The following is a 19,776-nucleotide window of genomic DNA, read 5'->3' on the forward strand; positions in this document are numbered from 1 at the left end:
GCCCTCAGTAGGACTCACAAGTGAACCACCCCTCGTTCCCAATTTAATCACCAGTGTAGCCCGGAATGAACCCACTTCTTGTATATATATCTCCGTGTCCTCCCTGCACTCACTCCCCATCCCTTTCCCCTCCTCCTCCACCACCACCATGATCACGCCTCCCGCTGTATCCTTCAAACGGCCAGAAGCCGGCCCCAGCAAGACCCTCACCCCCCAGCGAAAGCATAGGAAGCTGTTGAAAGATGGCAGTGGCACCGAAGTCTGGCCAGAGCGCATAGAGAAGGTGTTTGTCCAAGGTACGCGTCGTTGGCCGCGTCCTCGCCTTTGTCCGACTCACGGCGCCCAGGTCTCAGAGAGTACTGGCACTCTCCGTTTGCAACCTACTCGCGTGGTCGCAGTCGATATCGCAACCAGTTCCTCGTAGAGCATCTCGCAAAGGCCGGCATCACCAGATCAAAGAAACAAGTCGCCAGCCATATTCAAGTCCTCAGAAACATGTGGAAGGGCGAGCCGGGTATGACTCCCTTGTCCTTCGGTGTCTATTGTCTTGATCTAATCAGTTGCCCATATTCAGAATTTCACCTCGTCGCCGGTGGCGAGGAACTTGCTGATTCCAGCCCCCTGCCTTCGACAAAGCTAGACGAACGCGCCATCGACCATCACGGCCTTTGGAGCTTCGATTGGAACGATTGTGATTCAAGCAACACTTCCCCCAACTACTCTCCAGACGTCAAGCACGAGTGCTCACCCCCCCTGCTTCCTCATCTCAGTCCTGGATCAGCCTCACCTCCGTCTCTATCTTCGCAGGACTCCTCACCTAATTCGATACCCTCTCAGTTGGATTTTCAGTACCAACTATCCCATGGTTACCCGGAATTGCAAACCGCTTCGTCGTATGCCCAGCCCCCCTTCTCTGACAACGCTTACCACACATCTGGCCCCAACGACATCGCGAATCGAGTTACCGCCTTTTATCTAGTCGCCACCGGCGCGCAGCCCCTCATAGTCAACTTTGACTCGTATGTTCCGCCTGCAGAACTTCCTGGGCCTTCTTGGGAAATGAAGACCAAATTATACATGACACCTTTCGACGGCATCTCTGTCGAGCCCCAGGGTTTCACCGGTTCAGTCGTGCTCGCTTCCCCCTTTAGCTCAGGGACATGCACTACTCAAGTATTCCGTGGCCAACAACGTATCCTTCAAGAACACGGGCCATTGTGCCCCTCGCAGTCGGATCCCCTAGCGGCATTTCTACCAGCCGAAAGTCCTCTGGCCAAGTGCCGTAGCTACTGTGAGTTCTGATCTTCGCGCCAGTATTCGAAGACTGCTGACGCAACACTTCCAGTCAATGAAGCTTCCGGCGCCACCATAACACTTACGCAACAGTTAATTGTAGATGGAATAACTCTACTCTATGCCGTTCATGTTCTGTGTAGGGGGGACGGCTATCCAACGCCTTCAGCCCGACTAGTAGCATGCAGACCGCACCAAGACAACAATCGCCGAGACTCCATCACCAAGTCTGTGAGCCAGTCCCCACGACCGACTTCCACAGCATATCACACTACAGCACCATACTCCACGCTGTATCAGCCCACAACAGCACCTCTCACATCATCTCCCTCGTTCAGCACTACAGCTTCAACATCATACCCACTGGCTACTGTTCCGGTGACAAATTATCAATACTCGCCCCCGCTATCACCTCACAGCACAATACCAACCAATTCAGCGTATACCTATGGTTCTCCTGCCCTGTCACATCCTTACCCACAGCCATCTTCTTTGACTGGCTATGACGGCAGCAGTTTATACGGATCGGTCTCTTCCAGTTCCATCCAATCACTTCGACGTTCCTCTTTGTCACAGGGACTCCCTCTACCGAATTACTAGGCGCCTTCGCGCGCTTTGTTCGACATGCTTTATGTCCAATGCTGTTGTCGTGTGGAACTTCGATACAAATACAGTATTCGCTTTCGTTTGCTTCTAGTGGGTCGAATCACAGATGGTCAATCTAGACAAAGCAGTGACATGAGCCCGGACCCCTCTTTGACGCGCACCGAAAATTTCGTTCTCACCACATGGTCGACTCATATTACTCCTGTGTCTTTGGCGGCACGCGGATCTCTCCGCCTACACATCTTAATCGATCCTCGCTTACCCACCGCCCTCAACCTTATCACCGCCCTCACAAAATGCCGATACCCTTTAACATACTCCTTTCGGTGCTCTAATACCGCCTATTCTCACTGCTCGCTGCTTTGGACGCTCTTGATCTTTGGTGATGATGTTAACGCGGTGTTCTATCAGAGCCCCGCCAATGTTTCTTCCCAAGTTCATCAAGAAAAATGTTCTCCTGCTTTTTTTACTTATTCTACCTTCGTGATACTCCTTGCCTCTATTTATAACATTTGGTTCGTGGATTCGGTATGGCATGTGGAATGGACGCGTCGTATCTCTCATCACTTCTTGCTATACCACCTCGCTTAGATTCCTGTATCATAACTTGGATTGGCGCTTTCTTGACTTACGTTTCCCGCTCTTTCGGGGACTCCACTTTCACGTATAAGCTTTCGATCCAGCCGAGGCAGTGGGGGAATATTTCCGTCTCCATCACCCGACAATCTTACCCCGACACCTCGAATCTCACACCTGTATAACTAGCAGTATAACCCCCTCCATGTAGGATTACAATTTCCTTAGTTGCTATGTTCCAACGTGGGCCGCAGCTGATCCGTCTGTAAAGTTGCAGTAGATATATCAACCCATCAGTGATCTGATTTTCACCCCGAGGAGAAGGACAGTATGCATGTGGTTCTTAGGGACCGAGGAGGGCATCACGTCTCACAAAGACGGCACGAATTCAGAGGATAAGCGTATCCAGTGGATTGCCACTGATGATGTGTGACTTGCGCCGGTGGCCCAACCAACAGAAACATTCTATCACCGTGACATCGTTGTGATTGAACTAAATAGACGATCGTGCCTAGGAATTCCATTATAAAGATGTCCATTATAACATCCTGTGTATTTACATTACAACAATCGTTAGTGAAACTGATGTGGGCCCGTGCTCTGTGAAGTCGGGGCCAGGCGTTGTAACCATTGGTTCCAGGCGGATGCGACCATGCGAAGCCATGACTTACATCTTGGTTCGCTACCCCAACCGGAGATGGATGGACCGATGCTCTGGCGATGCTGAGGCCGCCTGTTACTCACACCAATCGCGCCTGCGCGAGAATTGACAGAACACAATCAGTCACATTAAGGAAAATCTGGAGGTTCTTCTTCGGATAACCAAAACATCCGCAACTATTTGCTTCGGGAGGGAAGTACTAAACATTTATAGATAGGGCGGCGACGACTACGCGGCGACAAGTTGATACGGAAGCTAGCTTCCAGACTGCTCCCGTGAACTGTTGTCGGCATGTGAAGAAGGAGACGGCGTAGCGGAGTAGCAGCGTAGCGAACAAGGCGATGTTCCTACGCCTGTGAATTCAGCATCAGCTTCTTTGCCTCTTTCCTCACCTTCGCATCACCATGGAACGTTGCCAGGAGATTGAGCTCCCAGAATGCCGTTCCAAAAGGATTGCACAACTGAGGGTCGTCCACATCGGGGCGATATACACCGTCGAATGCGCGATCCTCAGTCGATAGCAGGGCCTCAAGCTTCGGATCCTTAGCAAGCAGCCCCTGTGTAAATTCTAACGCTCTAAGAGCGCTGTGAGACGGCCAGTGAAGCGCTGCTGAGAGAAGGCGCTTGCTGAAGGCCGCTGAGCGCCAGGCTGGTGGCGGGCCTCCACTTGCAGTTTTTCCATTGAAGAAGACGATCGAGAGAGCGTGGAAGAGCAGATCCGACAGGGACGCTTCTGTTGAAGGCTTATTCGAGGGTCTACGTTGATGGTGTGGGTTCGGCTTGGCTGGCGTGCGTGTACTACTTTCGATTTCGGGGATAAGCGACATGGGCAAGATTTGGGCATAGAGACACGCGACGAAGTCACTAAGGTCAAGATTCAGGGCTTCACCTATAGGAATAGATTGATGTTCGCGGAATCAGACGGTTGACGGGAGGAAGTATGTACCTTGTCCAGAAAGTAGTTCGAACGCTGTGATGATGCAAAGCAAGCGATGCTGAATATTGTGAAAGTCAACCCGCGCACTGGACGGATCAGGTACGCCGAAGGACTCTTCACAATGGTCCCGTAATATTAAATTCTTCAGGACCTGCATCAGATCCTTGAAGAAGTCAATGTTGACTAGGTGTGCAAATTTGGCAATTCCCCTTAAGGCAGAAGGAAGGAGCGGGGTGGGGCGGTCGTTCTTGAGAATTCGAAAGTACAGCACGAATAATAGTTTGAGCGTTTCAGTTTGCTGTTCGGTAACGGTAAGTTACTTGGGTCTAAAGCGCGCAGAATATTCCAACGGATCATCATTAACTCACCGTGACAGCTCGTTCTTCTTTATCAACCTCGGCCTCAGCCTCACGAAATTCACGCTCTATCTCCTTTTTCTCTTTCATGACCTTTTTCGCCTTTTTGCTGAGATGAGGTTGCTCCTTTTTGTCATTTTTTCTCTTCGGGGGAGGCTCGTTTGGGTTGGCTTTGGAGTCGGACGCGCGAACCCCAAGCTCGGTTTTGAGGCGGAGTGACAGGAGACATGTCAAGACGTTGGGATGCACATTGAAGTGACGTTCCTTGACCATCCTATTCAGTAGGCGGACTAGCTCTAGTGACGGTTGACCCGTAAGATCATTACGGAAGACCTTGACGAGGGTGCTAAGGCAAAGATCTGAGGTCTGTCGCGTTGATCAATTATAAACCGTATCCATCGGCGGCGGGGGGGCTGCGCACCTCATCCCAGCTTTTCTTGCTTAGCGTGGCAACAACAGAGTGCATAATGTTGGCGCGGAAATTGAAATGAGTGACATCTACTAGGAGAGTACACATGCACTGCAAAGCTACGGCCGATAGATCGTTCCTTGCTGCGTAAGGTCAGAATTATGGATAAATGTCGTGACGGCTAGACTTGCCTTTGAGTTCTGTTTCTAGCGACTGAAGGTAGGTCTGGTAGACACCGACCAGGCCTTGTTCCCATTCCCGAGTCCGCGCCACCATTTGACCGACCTTCTCGGCCTTTTCTTTGTCAGTAAGGGAACGTATCCGATACCCAGGGATAATGTCTTTGAATACAGCTAATTGCGAGAGGATCGCTAGCTTGCGTATTATCTGATCATTGGCAACGGGCTCTGGGTGCGTCGTGGAGCTGATCTCCGCCAACGAAAATGTGTGGAGTCGTCGCAAAAGGCCTAGCTACACGGGCGATTAGACGCGACAAGGTGGCAATCTTAGGGAGACAAAACTCACACTGTTTTCTGGGTCAGAGATGATTTCCTGGCACAAGCTAGCAATTTGCTCTTTAGCTCCCTGTATTCTGGCCTTTCGGGATTTTGTACTGATTATATCAACGACAGCTACTCGACCAAACCGCGAGCCAGTAGCAATATCATCCCGCCTTGGTGGCTCCGGCTCGTTCACAATACTGGACGCGTCGCTTTCATCAGAGTCGTCCTTGGGTGCTTGCAATTTCTTATTGCCTGTTTTCTGTATCCGTCCATCAGCCAGCTTAATGGGTAGGCTCTCTACTTCGTTCTTCTTCTCTACTCGCCATGCGTCGGGGAGTTGCCGGGGCTTACTTTCGTAAGGCATTTCAGCATCAGAATCACTGTCTTCATCGAGAGATTCGTCGTCATCTATGTGCGCCTCGTCATCCGATGATAGAGGGTCCTCTGCACCGGACGTCCATTCATCTTCCTCCTCTCCCGAATCAGAGTCCAGAGATGGTAGATCATCTTGAACGTTTGGCCGTCGGATTGGTTTATTCAATTGCTGAAGCCGTTCGGTCTCCTGCTTACTCCTGCTTGTAGTTAGAGGATATCCACGAGCAAGGACATTCAGACAGACCTTGCAATCCCCTTGTAGTCTAGCCGATCCAAGAACATGACCGCATCTCCGTATTCATCGAGGACCCCCATATCATCGTTCGGCACGTCGGTATCTTCATCGTCGTCTTGAGAAGGAATTGGAATCAACAGTCGCTCCGGAGCTTTTTCTTTCTGTTTTCCTTTTGACTTCAGAGTTTGCTTTTTCGAGCCCGTAGTCGAAGTTTGTGCATCTGACTTAGAGGTCAGCTTTCGTTTCTTATGCACAGGAGCTGCCTAAGGATGAATCAGTATCAGTACCCAGTGGGAATAGTGCATATACATGCCTTTGAAGCTGCTCCGGGCCTCTTTCTAGCAGCCATTCCAATCTTACACTGCGACAGTGATGAAGTTCAGCAACGCGGTCAGGAGCCAAAAATTACACCCTCGATCACGTGCCAGAATTATAGCAATACGATCGCCCAGTCGATCTTAGACTCTACTACGCGACATGGAACATCAACCCACCGTTCACATTCTGAGACCTCACCATATCACTCTCCTCGCCGTTATACTGCTTGCTTTGAAGGAGATCGACTCAAAGAACCTTGCGCCTGCCTTCAGTCTCCATATCTATCGCGTTCTGCTGAATGAAGTCATAGAGGTCTGTCTCGGGCTTACAGTATACAAACTCTGAATATCTGACAAGTATGGAAGATTGTACCTCCAAAGACATGGTCAGAGCTACTAGATATACTCAGCGCGGGCCCATCGGCGGGAGAAAAGTCCGGGCCACAGTTGATAACCGTGCTCAGAGGAGTGGTAAGTCGTGAAAGGTCACCGTGGCCTCGGCGCGTCTTGATCTCTTATCAGAATTCCGAACTGAGCGATCCTACCCAACTAAGCAACTTCTTTGCCAGTAAGTCTCACATTTGGGCCCGTAACTCGTATTCAACGTGCTACAGCCATACCGTCGCTCTTCCTCTCCAATAAGGCCTACGATGCGGAGGCAGGTGGAAGCTATTCTGAACCAGAAAGTTTTCTAACTTTGGGGTAGCCTGCCCTTCTTGTAGGTCTAGATCAATCTAGGACTCATGCAATGCCTTACTGCGCTGTAGCGGAGACATATTTTTGGCTACTTTTGTCGGCGGTGCTTCGTTAGCTTCCTGAAGCTCTCTTTCGAGGGTGTTATCAAGTATCATCAAGACTACGAGGCGTGGTGCAATGGCGACCGGGAAGCAGGTTACGATATAGTCCATAAAGATTCTCTCGACAATTGTGGGTGGCTCCAGCGGGTGGATAATCTAGCCTTCTCAACCTTGTTCCCAGCGTACCTACTCCTCTTCAAATCCAACGTTGACAAGAAGACATGGGCGGACTCGCGATCCTATGAAATGTAAGTTCAATGCCAGCCGTTACGATCCAAGCATTTACGAGGATATAGCTTTGAGGCAGGGTTAGCTAATGGCGACATGCTCACAGGTGAAGAACACCTTCGTTGGTTCTTTGAGCAACGGTTCCACGAGGGCCACGACTCGTGAGTTAACCTTCAATCCAAGATTACTCCCGCTAACTGCTGTTTAGCGGGCTTCGGCAACACGCGGTCCTTAATCTCGCCCGGCATCATTACATTCGGGAGGAGTACCCAGCTGCGCGAAAGGTGTGACTCTTCCCTTTCCCCTCACTTACAGCATGTGCTCAACTAATCTCGAAGTATCTGACAGAAGGTATCACGACAGCACGGACAGCCGGCGACAGGTTTACCCTACAGCATTGTATCAGGTATATTAATTCACTCCGCAGAGGGCGCGGTCCGATTGATTTGGTTTTAGTTTGCTTAATCGGCTACCTCCTGTTGAGGTTGGCCGCAAGCCTGTTCTCAATGAAATACAACCCACCTCGCATCCCCTTGAGGTTTTATTTGACGCCAAAAAATTAATGGATACCGATAACGTATGAACCCTGTTGCGCCAACGATGCTCGTCCCGTTTGATCATCACAGCTTGTTTACAGGATCAGAATCTGGGTGCTACTTTCGCTAAGCTTGCTGAAGTCCTCGGCATGCTGGATCACTATAGTGAAACACAGCTAATAGATTCTGAGATATGGGCTCACCATGCTGTACAGTCTGTCGCGTGGAACGCTATCGGTGTGGGCGTTCCTGTGATGCTGTTGTTTTTGCTGAACAGCGCGTTTAGGTTGTGATAGGCTTACTGTGATAGAGGAAGATATAGTGACTGCATTCACTATGGTCGGCGGAGACGATAACAATCGGATTACAGTCATACTCAACCGAGCCTACCGCGTCAGTAATTACCCTGTTCACATCACTAATATTGAACCCTACTCCTGTAGCAAGCACGGCAAGGCCAGTATGAAACCGCACTCGCTAAATTGCTAGAACCCGATATATGGAGGGGTCTGACCATACGCGACTACTCACTATGGGCTAACCAGGTGTGGCATATTCTGGCCCTGAGAGCTAGCCGTCGGTTTGTTGCCTTGTCTTAATTATCTACTGTGCGGCTGTTGAATATATGGTCACAGCAAGCAGGAGCGTATTTACCGAGAGGTTCTCCTGCCGCGACAACCCCTGGGCGAGGTGGATTCCAATGACTATTTCTTCTACACTTGCAGCATGAAAGACAAGATACGGGGTCAGCTTTACGAGGTCCTGCGACTGAGAGTGAGTGTCGAGTTGCAGACGATCAACGGCTCCTGACTTTACACAAGGAATTCGGACAAGCTAGCACGGCGATTGAACAGCTTCTTACCGCGCTCTGGCACGCAGAATTTCAAGGCCGTATGCATCTTTATAGGACCGGCATTATACTCTTAGCAGACGTCGGTTTAGAGTTTGGGTTGACCAAACGGTGCTGCACAATCTTGGACGAAATAATGCCTCAAGTGCAGTCCATGATTCGTCTTCCTGGTATCATTCCTGACCATTTTGTTAGATCATCACTGGCTGTGATCTCGAGCAACGAGCGCTAGCTTGTTTCACGCTGGGGAGGTGTATCATAGCAGCAAAAGGAGGCTCAGGTAATGCAATCCCCCAATTTCCTTAGCGCCTTCTATTTATGCTATATATACAGAACCCGGCCTGCAAGAGGCGCTTAAGTATTTGTTGGTGGCGGAGGCCGACTGCCAAACCATACAACTTATCGATCCATTGGCTGACGTGCAGTATTTGATTTCTGTGGTCTATCATAACCTAGGAATGGTGGCTGAGAGGGATGAGGCCGCCATGCGCCATAGTAAGACCCTTGTTGAGGTTAAGCGGCTAGAGAACGCTGGTACGGATGACGAGGTAGAGGCTATTCTGGAAATTCTGGTTCAAGTTGGTTCGACTATAGCTGGTATTTGAGAATTATTACTTTGCTTCTTATCTCAAGGTGATTCGAACGCTTCAGAAGCCTTGGGTCAATCAATAGTAGAAAGCAAAAATTGATCACTGGCTCAGCTCTAGAGAGGCTCTGGGCCCGGGACTCCATCAAGGGCGATACTGTAAGATCTATACACTCCTCATAGGACAAGCAAGGTGGGGTGGAAGAGCACGATTCCTCAATTTAGAAGAATTTGGAATAGCACGAACGCCCCTGAAGTGGGTCTACACGTGATGTCGCGTTCCAAAACGCCAACTTTCCTAATCTCGTTTAACTACTTTCCTCCACACATTCTCGGGGGCGATGGATGGCCCAGCACCGCAAGAAGAGGACTTCTCTTCGATCCCAATAGGAGACCGAATCACTCACAAGAACTGGAAGGCTCGCGTACATGCATATGAGTCTCTCATCAAGACCTTTCAAACAACGGCATCAGACACAGATCCTGCGTTCAAACCATACATCAATAATTCGGATCTGCTCAAGAAGATTGTGACAGACTCTAATGCAGTAGCTCAGGAGAAAGGCGTCGAATGTGTCGTGAATCTCGTCCGGTTTGCTGGGGAAACCGCGGCGAAGACACGAGACACGGTCGTACCAGCTTTGGTAGACAAGTCATTTGGATCAGCGAGGGCTGGCACAAAGGCACAAGCGGTAGAGTTAGTCCTGCAATATGTGGAGATAGAGAATGTTGGGACAGGCGTTGTGGTGCGTGCCACCAAGGAACTGAAGAAGGGACACTAATTTCGCGGTTACGTAGAACGATATATTACCAGGACTCGGAGCCAAGCAACCCAAGATTGTTGCTACTACGGTAGTGGCACTGAAAGAGATAGTTCGGTGAGTAATATCCCGTGTGCACGGATGAGGCTCATCTGTTGTCTGTAGCTTGTTTGGCATTCAGGTCACGCCGCCGGCCCCCATACTGAAGGCATTGCCCAAAATCTTTGGTCATAGCGACAAGACTGTTCGTAGCGAAGGAACGCAGCTTACGCACGCGTTATATCAATGGATGGGTCCCGGGATAGAGACTTTCCTCGGTGATCTCAAGCCCGTGCAGGTGAAGGAGCTAAAGGAGGCTTTTGATGCAATGGAGAGCGAGGGAAGGGGGAGAGGGACCCTGAAGGCGGAGCGCTTGACACGGGCGCAGGCTCGAGAGAAAGAAAGCAATATTGATGCAGATATTGAGGATGAGGGTAATCAGGAAGAAGGTGCGATGCATCTCCTTTGTGAGTTCGTACTTCTACAACTCGATATCCCCAGATGCAGCGCCTCCCGATCCCAGAGACTTTGCAGAGGCCGTCGACGTCGTTCCTCAGCTCCCACCATCATTCCAGGCTGCTTTAACATCGTCCAAATGGAAGGAGCGCAAAGAGGTATTAGACCAAATGTTGGCGCTGTTGTCCGCAACGCCCAAGATCAAGGAGAACTCGGAGCTAGGAGATTTGGCAAAGTCACTCGCCGTTCGAATACAGGGGGACGCCAATATTAATTGTGTCATGGTCGCCGCCGGTTGCATGGAGGCTCTAGCCAAGGGATTAATGGGTTCATTCGCGAGGTACCGCGAAATGGTCGTTGGGCCCATGTTAGAAAGGTTGAAGGAACGTAAAGCTAACGTGACGGATGCAATCGGCGTCGCACTTGATGCGATATTCACTACTGTGCGTCGTTCGTCAGGTCACCTCTTGTTGTATTTTGACGGATTTGATAGACTACCCTCAGCGATATAATCCCTGACTTGTCTTCCGCCCTGGCTTCCAAGAACCCGCAGGTGAAGGAGGGCACGTTGAAGTTCCTTGCACGCTGCCTTTCCACAGCTAAATCTCCCATTTTGGGACCACAAATCAAACCCATGGCAGAGTCGCTTTCAGCGCTGCTGGAAGATAGCCACGAAGGTGCTCGAAACGAGGCTGCCGTTTGTATGGGAACTTTGATGAAGATGGTTGGCGAGCGACCTCTCAATGCCGTAGTTGATTCACTCGCGGATGTTCGGAAGGCCAAGGTCAAGGAAGCTTATGAGAAGGCCACTGTGAAGTGCAAGAGTGGTGCTCCCGCACCCCCCAAGCCAGCCGCCTCTGCGCCAGCTCCATCCTCAAAGAAGGCACCCTCAAAACCTACAGCTAAAGCGGCGCAGCCGAATGGCGACACTGAGACCGAGCCTGCAAAGAAGCCAGCTGCGAAGCCTCCCGCACGTTTGACAGTGAGTTTCTTCCCCATGTTTATCCGAATCCAATGCTCATTTATATCAGGCAAAGAAACCTCCGGCCGCGTCAGCACCTGCAGCGGCAGCAGCGGCGACTAAGAAGGCGCCACCTGCAGCTTCAAAGTCTGGCAAAGCTCAAGCTTCCGCTGCCGCTGCCGGCTCTCTGGATACCTTCAAGTATAAACACACACCTGAAGATGCTGAAAGCCTAGCGGCTGACCTAATACCTGCTCAAATCACTATTGATTTAGCCGATAGTAATTGGAAAACTCGCCTAGCTGCTATCGAGGAAATGACCAACTGGCTGGACTCTGTAATTGGTGATGTCGATGCTGAAGTTGTTGTTCGTGCAATAGGGAAGAAAGGTTGGAACGAGAAAAACTTCCAGGTTCTATCTTGCCATTATCCATATCATTCTGGAATTTGCTAATGACTCTTAGGTGTCCGCAAGTTTATACGGCATATTGAGCAATCTCGCTGAAAATTGTCCCTCGTTCGGACGATCGTGTATAGCTCTCTCCGTACCGCATCTTGTAGAGAAATTAGGAGACATGAAGCTGAAGAAAGCTGCTGGTGACACATTGTCGGTGTTCGCGGAGAAGACCTCTCTACAATTCGTCCTCAACCAAGGTTAGCTGGCAAAGACGTTACTTGTTAAAATCTACTCAACAGAGACTCTAGTGTACGACCCACTCTCCAAACAGAAAGCACCGAAAGTCATTGCAGACGCCATTGCTTGGATTAACACAGCTTTAACAGATTTTGGAATCGCTGGTCTTTCCCTGCGAAGTCTGATAGACTCCTTGAAAACCGCACTCCAAAACTCAAATGCCGCTGTACGTACCAGTGCCACGAAGACGCTGGTGACCGTGAAGCTTTTTGCTGGCTCAAGTAAGTTGGACCAGCCTTCAGGCCCACACCGGTGCTCTTGACTGTCATTTCATAGGCATAAAGGACTTGCTTGAAGATTTGAATCCCCAGCTGATGAACACGATTAGCGGTGAATTTGATAAAGTTGAGGGCCAGCCTGCACCTGAGCCCAGCAAAACGTCTGCAGACCTTGCAAATATGGCTTCGTCTGGCTCGCAATCATCAGGCGCTGCAGTGGCTGTTGACGCTTTAGACGATCTGTTTCCTCGAATCGAGGTAGATAGCTTACTCAAAGGGACAACAATACTCGCCGACGCGAAGAGTGACGCGTGGAAGACGAAGAAGGAAGCCCTCGAGACTCTCCAGGCTCTTCTGGATCAAGGTTCCAACAAGCGATTGAAACCGACTATGGGTAGGTGTCTCTGGACGTTGCAATATTTCGAACTTGCTTACACGACACAGGTGAAATCGGGCAAGTTCTTAAAACGAGGGTGACTGATACAAACAAAGCAGTGCAAACTGCTGCGTTAGACATTGTCGCTCGAATCGCAACTGGAATGGGAAAGCCTTTCGAGAAGCATTGTCGTTTATTTGTCCTCCCTGTCGCAACAGTCCTCTCGGATCAGAAGGCTCCTATTCGTGCGGCGGCTATCCAAACCCTGGCTGCGATCGCCACCGCCTGTGAGGGTTTAGAACCTCTTGTTCACGGCATCACCACAGCTTTAGAAACCTCGAATCCGCAACAAAAAGGGACTTTGCTCAACTGGCTTGCAGATTGGTTCAAAGAACACGAATCGACTTCGTCTGTGGATCTCAACAGCTGGGCATTGCCTGTGGTTAGTTGCCTTGATGACCGCAACAGCGAAGTTCGCAAAGGTGCTCAGGCACTACTGCCCGCAATCGTCCTACACGCTGGTTTTGATTATGTCATGCAACAAGCCAACTCCTTGAAGCCCGCGTCCCGAGGCTCAGCGATTCCTCTCATTCAAGCTGCCCGTCCCGCTAACGTCCCTACTCCCGCCCCTCCAGCTTCCAAGTCCGCCCCGAAAGCCAAGGCAACACCCCGCGGAGCTTCTCCCGAACCACCTCCACCTCCACTCTCACCGGTACCTGCTCCAGCAACTAAAGCAACAAAAGTGACTGGAGTTCGTCGCAAGCTTCCTTTGAGTAGCAAGCCAGCTTCGCGCTCTGAGACTCCCGATAGTACTGGGCCACGGGCGTCGGGCAAACCAGCAGTAGGAGGAGCCAGCAAGGCAGGTACCAAGCAGGATGAAAGCCTGCCTTTCTTCAGTTCGAACCCAGAAGCCAGAAAGGCTAGAACAGCGAAGGACTCCAATAAGTGGATCAACGAAGGTGGCCCAACACGCAAAGATCTGGCTGAGTTGCTTCAAGCCCAGATGGAAGGTCATGCTTCGAAAGAACTATTGAATCGTTTGTTTAGCCACGATCACAACGCTGTTAACGATCATATATTGGGCCTTTCGACTTTATGCGAATTTTTTTCCTCGCAGAATGGAGACAAATCATTGGAAGACATCTGCTTCGCCAACTTCGACCTTCCCCTCAAGTATGCTTCCATCAAAGCCCACGAGCCTCAGCCAAACCTCATTTCCAAGTGCTTGGAAGTTGTGGAGACGATGGTTGCCTTCCTTCGTTCCTTGAATTACCAATTGACAGACAGCGAAGCAATGTGCTTCATCCCAACTTTCGTCCTTAAAGTGAGCTCTTCTTGGAAGGTCAATCAATTCCATTTCTAATGTATGTCAGCTCGGCGACGCAAGGGAACAAGTTCGCAGCAGGGTGCAAGCTATCATACAAGATTTGCCCAAGATTTACGCTTACAGTCGGCTCTTCCAACTCCTTTCGGACTACGGCCTGAAGTCGAAGGTCGCGAAAACTCGACAAGGTTCGCTAGACGAAATGGCTGGCTTATTGAAGAGGTTTGGCATTGGGGCTTGTGAACCCAACAAGGCTTGCCCTATCATGGCCAGCATGATAGCTGATAAAGATTCACTCGTCAGGAAAGCTGCCCTCGGAGCTCTCGGGTACGTACGACTTTTGTCAATCAAGTAGAATCCTTTCTAATCTCGGTGTTCTAGTGAGGTTTACACGCTGGTGGGAGACAAAGTTTGGAGTTTAGTTGGGCCCCTTCCTGCCAAAGACAAGACACAGCTTGAGGAGCGACTGCGTCGCGTACCAGGTCCCCCTGAAGTAGCTAAAGCAGAGCCTACACTTGCTCCCCCACCTCAGATCTCTCGCATCGCAGGCGGTATTCCTCGACCAAACTCTCCTGCTGGTGCCTCACGTTTCGGCCTTCCCCGCTCAGCTAGTCCAGCCCTTGTATCAAGGTCCAAACTCGCGCGCCCCGCGTCGCCAGCGGCTCCTATCCGAGCCAACTCCCCGAACCCTCGACCTCAGTCTCCAGTCAGGCTACCAGCATCTCAACCCCCAGCATCTACTATCCCTCAGTCACCCACTGGTCTCGCTCGACCAAGAAGTATGCTACCATCCCGTCTTGGCCGACCTCGAACGAACACCGCCTCAACGTTGTCTCCACCAGTCGACACCATCCCCGAATCAATACGACCCACTCATCATGTAACACCCTCTTATGACGACCATTACGACGATCCGAACGAACCACCCCCTCCTGCGGCTGATGATATCACGGTCACTATATCAAGTATCTTGAGTAGCGATCCCTCCAGAAGTGTTGATGCCTTGAAGAAGTTCCAGAAAATACTCGCTGTTAGCCCTGACGCTGGTTCTTCGTCTCCTCAGTACAGGGAACTCGCCGAACACACAGAAGGGTTGATAGAGACCATCACGCTTCAAATGACGCACATCTTCGACAGGCCCGAGGAATTCATCCTAGATGAGAACTTCCGCCTCGCAAAGCACCTTATACAGACTCTCAACAACTTCTGTGATCATCCTTTCCTGGCAGAGTCGTTAACCGTCGATACGCTCACTTCTCTGCTCGAGGAGCTAACACTGAGGTTGCTAGAGACAGACGATAGCCCAGTGAAGAAGGTGAAGGACTTGTCGAGGTTCATCAACATGATCATCTTGCGGCTATTTGCTACTGGCAGGCGTATGTCAATATTTCGGTAGGTTTTGCTCAACTCCAGCCCTTCCATACCCTAACGTAGCATCAGTGCTCTATTTGCACTGCTACTCCAGATCGTAAAGCCTTTCCCGACGAATGGGACCTCGCCGGACTCCAAGGAAGCGAAGGTTGCTGAGTTGGTGCTGAAGTGTATCTGGAAATTAGCGAGAAATATACCACAGGACCTTGGCGAGCAGCGGCTTGATCCGGTCGAATTATTCCCTGCCGTCGAACACTTCTTGCAGTCTGTTCCTCCGAATGAATGGCGAGCTCGAGCGACAAACAAGGTTCCCTGTGGCGATATGCCGCTACGGACGATCAAAGTCATCATACAACACGTCGTCGGTAAGATCTACGTGGTCCCCCATTCAGGATATATTTACATTTTCATTCATAGCTTACCACGGCGATGGTGTGTACGATTTACTCTCTGGCGCCTTCGATGACCCTTCCGCAACGATTGTGTACCCCTACGTCTACCGAATACTGAACTCCAGCAATAGCAAGGCTGCAAGCGGCGACCCTGTGACAAAGCTAACCATGGAGCCTCGCCATCATCCATCTCAATCACCTTCCTCGAGCAGACCTCTTTCTCCGCAGGAAACCGCTTCCAATGGCTCGGCAGGTCATCATCGGTCGCCAAGTCATCGCACAAGCCCTAGTGTATCCTCGGCCAACGACAACGGTGGCTACCCCAGCGAAGAGCCGGACCCAGATGCGCAATTGCTAACGATTATTGGTCACATTTCGTCCGAGACTACCGGCGCACTACACAAGGAGGGCATCACTGAGCTTCACCATTTTTTGAAAGCATATCCACATAAGCGCCCTCGCGTTGAGAAGATGCTCGAGTCCACCGGCGCGGCTTTCCGCAAGTACATTAACCGTGCGCTTGCCAGCCGAGCAGCTGAAGACCAAGAAAGGGACGTCGCGGTGGCGGATACACTATCCAGTATGTTTCTGAATTTTTCCTGTGCCGTGTTTCACTGATCCATTTATTTAGAACTAGAATCGAATCAACGACCACCTGTAACTACTCCTTCATCGCCACCTCCGCGAAATGGCATCATGCCGAAGCGGACCAGTCAACCAGAAGATTCCGGGACGCAGGAAAAACTTTCCAGATTGCATGACATTTTCCAGTATAGATCTAGCACGCTCAGTAATGGTTCCTCGCAAGGTCGAGGTACTGAACGGACATCCCTTAGTTAGTTCACCTGCCAGTTTCTGTTATCACCGTCTCTTGCTCGTTATTTTATCCACTGCACAATACTGTAACCAATAGCACTAACAATCACAGTAATCGGCCTTTTTCTGGGGTGTCCGCGTCTTTGAGCATGAAATTGGGGTTCACGTGACGAGCGGCACCCAGAGGAGACACTGACGGACTCAGTCGGCGACTACTGCTCACTTCTTTCCTCATTCTATGCTCTTTCGTTGATCGCGATTTTCTTCTCTGTAACATTACTGCTCTAGGACCCACAAGATGCTGTCCTTTAATGACCCTAATCTCACATACGACACGGCCTTGATGTTCTGGCGTATCATCACCCAAATATTCTTTCGTGAAATACGACCCCGAGGCGCGTTCAACATACCAAAGGAGGGCCCTGTCATATTCGTAGGAGCCCCCCACCACAACCAGGTATGAGCTTAGATTCGATTTCTCGTTACGAATCTAGTTGAGTAAAGGCTGTCTCAGTTTCTGGATCCTCTTCTACTGACGCTGGAAGTGCACCGCGAGACACGGCGCCATGTACAGTTCCTCGCTGCGGCTAAAAGCATGGACAGGAAAGTTATCGGTTTCTTTGCTCGCCTAATGGACAGCAGTGCGTCTCTGTCTACTCACTACACAGCTGTTTGGCGCTGAAACCTTTCATCTAGTACCAGTCGTTCGTGCTGCAGACCGGGTCAAAGCGGGCACGGGGACAGTCAGACTCTCACCGGACGATCCATGTTTGATACTCGGCGAGGGTACTTGCTTCAGAACTGAATTCACTCCCAAGATGCAAATAATGCTACCGAAATCCGTCAACTCTGCCGTCGCTGAAGTCCTCGAAGTTGTCTCAGACACCGAATTGAGAATTAAGAAGGAATTCGGTGGAGACAGTGGGAAGGTTACAAATCGTCTTCGAGAGAAGCAGCAAGAACTTCACAGCGAGGGTCAGCCTGGATTCACGTTTAAGACGCTGCCGTTCGTCGACCAGCAAGAAATGTACCGACATGTTTATCAATCCCTTACGAACGGTGGCGCCATTGGTATCTTCCCTGAAGGTATGTCGCATCTTCATGTTTTGCGATTGTCACTAACGATGAACAATAGGTGGTAGTCATGACCGTTCAGATCTCCTCCCTTTGAAAGCTGGTGTATCAATCATGGCACTCGGCGCCATGGCCAACGATCCCAGTGTTAAAGTCAAAATTGTACCTGTCGGCCTGTCCTATTTCCATGCACACCGATTCAGATCACGCGCCGTCGTAGAATTCGGCTCGGCCTTGGATGTACCGCCTGAGCTCATAGAAATGTTCAAGCAAGGAGGCCCGCAGAAGCGGGAGGCCGTATCCAAGTTCCTGGATTTGATCTATGATGCTCTCAAGACTGTCACAATCAGAGCACCCGATTACGACACGCTAATGGTCTGTTCTTCGCTTCCACTTTACTTCCTTACATGACGTCAGCACGTTTAGCTCATCCAAGCAGTACGGCGATTGTACAAGTCTCCTGCTCAACAATTGACTCTTGGTCAAGTGGTGGAACTGAACCGACGATTATTGAAAGCATACACACATTTCAAAGATGAACCCCGCGTCCAGAAACTTCGAGACGATGTCCTCAGATATAATCGCATGGTGAGAGATTTAGGCTTGCGGGATCATCAGGTTAGTAGCATGTCCCATGTTTCGTTTTGCTTTGTCTAAGGGATTCATAGGTTCCTAGAGCCAAACCCGCAGGATTGAAGACCTTCGGCTTGCTCTGCTACCGGTTGGTGCTTCTGATTGTTTGGACGCTACTTGCATTACCTGGGACACTCTTGAACGGCCCCATTTTCATACTTGCATCTATTATTTCTCGCAAAAAGGCCAAAGGTAAGACTTCTGAAGAGGTTCGTCGGCCCTTGTTCACTTACTCTTATTTTATTTCAGAGGCACTCGCTGCTTCGGTAGTCAAAGTTGCCGGACGTGACGTACTTGCTACATGGAAAGTCCTTATCTCACTCGGAGCCGCCCCCATCCTCTATGGATTCTACGCCTTCCTTGCGACGTGGCTTGCGATCAGGGCAAATGCACCTATGAAATATAGGATTGCTGCTCCGTTCGCAGTCAGCATATCACTACCTTTTATGAGTTACGCTGCTCTGAAGTTCGGCGAAGCCGGCGTTGATGTTCTCAAGTTCGTTCTGTTTGTTTTCGTATCCGTCTGCTGACTGAACACATCCGGATCAGATCGTTAAGACCCCTCATTGTGGCTTTGGTACCTGGACAACAGCGCTCTCTTGATAAGCTAAAGGCTATGAGGGTTCATCTTTCTAACGAACTCGCCGAATTGATCAATGACTTCGGGCCGGAGTTATATGAGGACTTCAACCAGGTACGCCCTCGCGTTTTCACTAACGTAGACGTACCAATAATGAGCGGCATAAATGCAGTGGAGAATCCTTGTCCCATCCGCTAGTGTGCCACCCTCAGCAACTGCTCCAGGGCTATGGCGACGAAAGAGTGGCAACGGCATACACTTGGGCCTAACCCATCCGATGACATGGGTCGATGAACTTCTGTTTGGATGGTCTCCCAGCGCCAAGCATGGGACTAGCGCTTGGGGAGGAGCTTCGTCAGAAGACGCAAGTCGATACGCCACGCCCGACGACACGGATGAAGAAGACTCTGGCGACTACGACAACGTTATTGGGATCGTCCAGGAAACTCAACCTAAAACGCGGAGCCGGAATAGCTCATATGCAGACTTACAGCGCTTGCGATTGTCCGCACTGAATCCGGCTTCATCGACGTCAACGGGCGCAAGTAGTTCGGCTGTCTCCCAAGAAGAGTCAGAGGGTCTGCACCTCCGCAGTTGCCACCGCGAACGACGACCAAGCCTTACTGATCGTGTGCCCGTTGAAGTGATTGCGGCGGTCAATCCTAAAGAACAGTTTACTGAGGCTACACAGGGACTTAATGATGAGATACGGCGGAAGAAGGACGAACACGTCGAGTAGTATGTCTTCCTTTGCATTACTAGTATATAAGTTGGAACGTTACCGCATAGTCACCGTCACCAACAGTATGAGGAACG

General features: G+C 50.5%; 4 protein-coding genes across 4 annotated transcripts; 3 read left to right on the top strand and 1 right to left on the bottom strand.

The window, feature by feature from the left end:
• Positions 1–148: 148 nt before the first annotated feature.
• On the top strand, positions 149–1,893 carry PC9H_000814 (uncharacterized protein; the record flags this gene model as incomplete). Its single annotated transcript, XM_036770468.1, has 5 exons — positions 149–296; positions 347–514; positions 575–1,291; positions 1,346–1,385; positions 1,437–1,893. 5 exons carry the CDS (start codon positions 149–151, stop codon positions 1,891–1,893), a joined length of 1,530 nt encoding a protein of 509 aa, XP_036636313.1.
• A 1,590-nt stretch (positions 1,894–3,483) lies between these two features.
• On the bottom strand, positions 3,484–6,300 carry PC9H_000815 (uncharacterized protein; the record flags this gene model as incomplete). The annotated part of the gene is made up of 8 exons (XM_036770469.1): positions 3,484–4,025; positions 4,083–4,371; positions 4,442–4,795; positions 4,851–4,977; positions 5,026–5,309; positions 5,364–5,916; positions 5,961–6,214; positions 6,265–6,300. The coding sequence occupies 8 exons, from the start codon at positions 6,298–6,300 to the stop codon at positions 3,484–3,486; spliced, it is 2,439 nt and encodes an 812-aa protein (XP_036636314.1).
• A 128-nt stretch (positions 6,301–6,428) lies between these two features.
• On the top strand, positions 6,429–9,284 carry PC9H_000816 (uncharacterized protein; the record flags this gene model as incomplete). Its single annotated transcript, XM_036770470.1, has 18 exons — positions 6,429–6,581; positions 6,635–6,739; positions 6,791–6,836; positions 6,883–6,970; positions 7,036–7,067; positions 7,124–7,195; positions 7,247–7,313; positions 7,362–7,454; positions 7,502–7,577; positions 7,632–7,699; positions 7,750–7,870; positions 7,931–8,066; positions 8,116–8,222; positions 8,273–8,409; positions 8,465–8,603; positions 8,651–8,824; positions 8,875–8,959; positions 9,013–9,284. The coding sequence occupies 18 exons, from the start codon at positions 6,429–6,431 to the stop codon at positions 9,282–9,284; spliced, it is 1,971 nt and encodes a 656-aa protein (XP_036636315.1).
• A 322-nt stretch (positions 9,285–9,606) lies between these two features.
• On the top strand, positions 9,607–19,699 carry STU2 (Microtubule-associated protein, microtubule dynamics during spindle orientation; the record flags this gene model as incomplete). The annotated part of the gene is made up of 24 exons (XM_036770471.1): positions 9,607–10,011; positions 10,064–10,143; positions 10,192–10,514; positions 10,567–10,964; positions 11,015–11,503; positions 11,553–11,894; positions 11,947–12,136; positions 12,188–12,397; positions 12,453–12,788; positions 12,839–14,094; positions 14,144–14,421; positions 14,476–15,486; positions 15,535–15,830; positions 15,883–16,437; positions 16,489–16,627; positions 16,962–17,130; positions 17,188–17,314; positions 17,370–17,759; positions 17,809–18,122; positions 18,174–18,365; positions 18,416–18,572; positions 18,630–18,876; positions 18,930–19,074; positions 19,133–19,699. 24 exons carry the CDS (start codon positions 9,607–9,609, stop codon positions 19,697–19,699), a joined length of 8,616 nt encoding a protein of 2,871 aa, XP_036636316.1.
• Positions 19,700–19,776: the final 77 nt, after the last annotated feature.

The sequence above is a fragment of the Pleurotus ostreatus genome (genome assembly GCF_014466165.1).
Source record: "Pleurotus ostreatus strain PC9 chromosome Unknown scaffold_1, whole genome shotgun sequence".
NCBI classification, from domain to species: Eukaryota; Fungi; Basidiomycota; class Agaricomycetes; order Agaricales; family Pleurotaceae; genus Pleurotus; species Pleurotus ostreatus.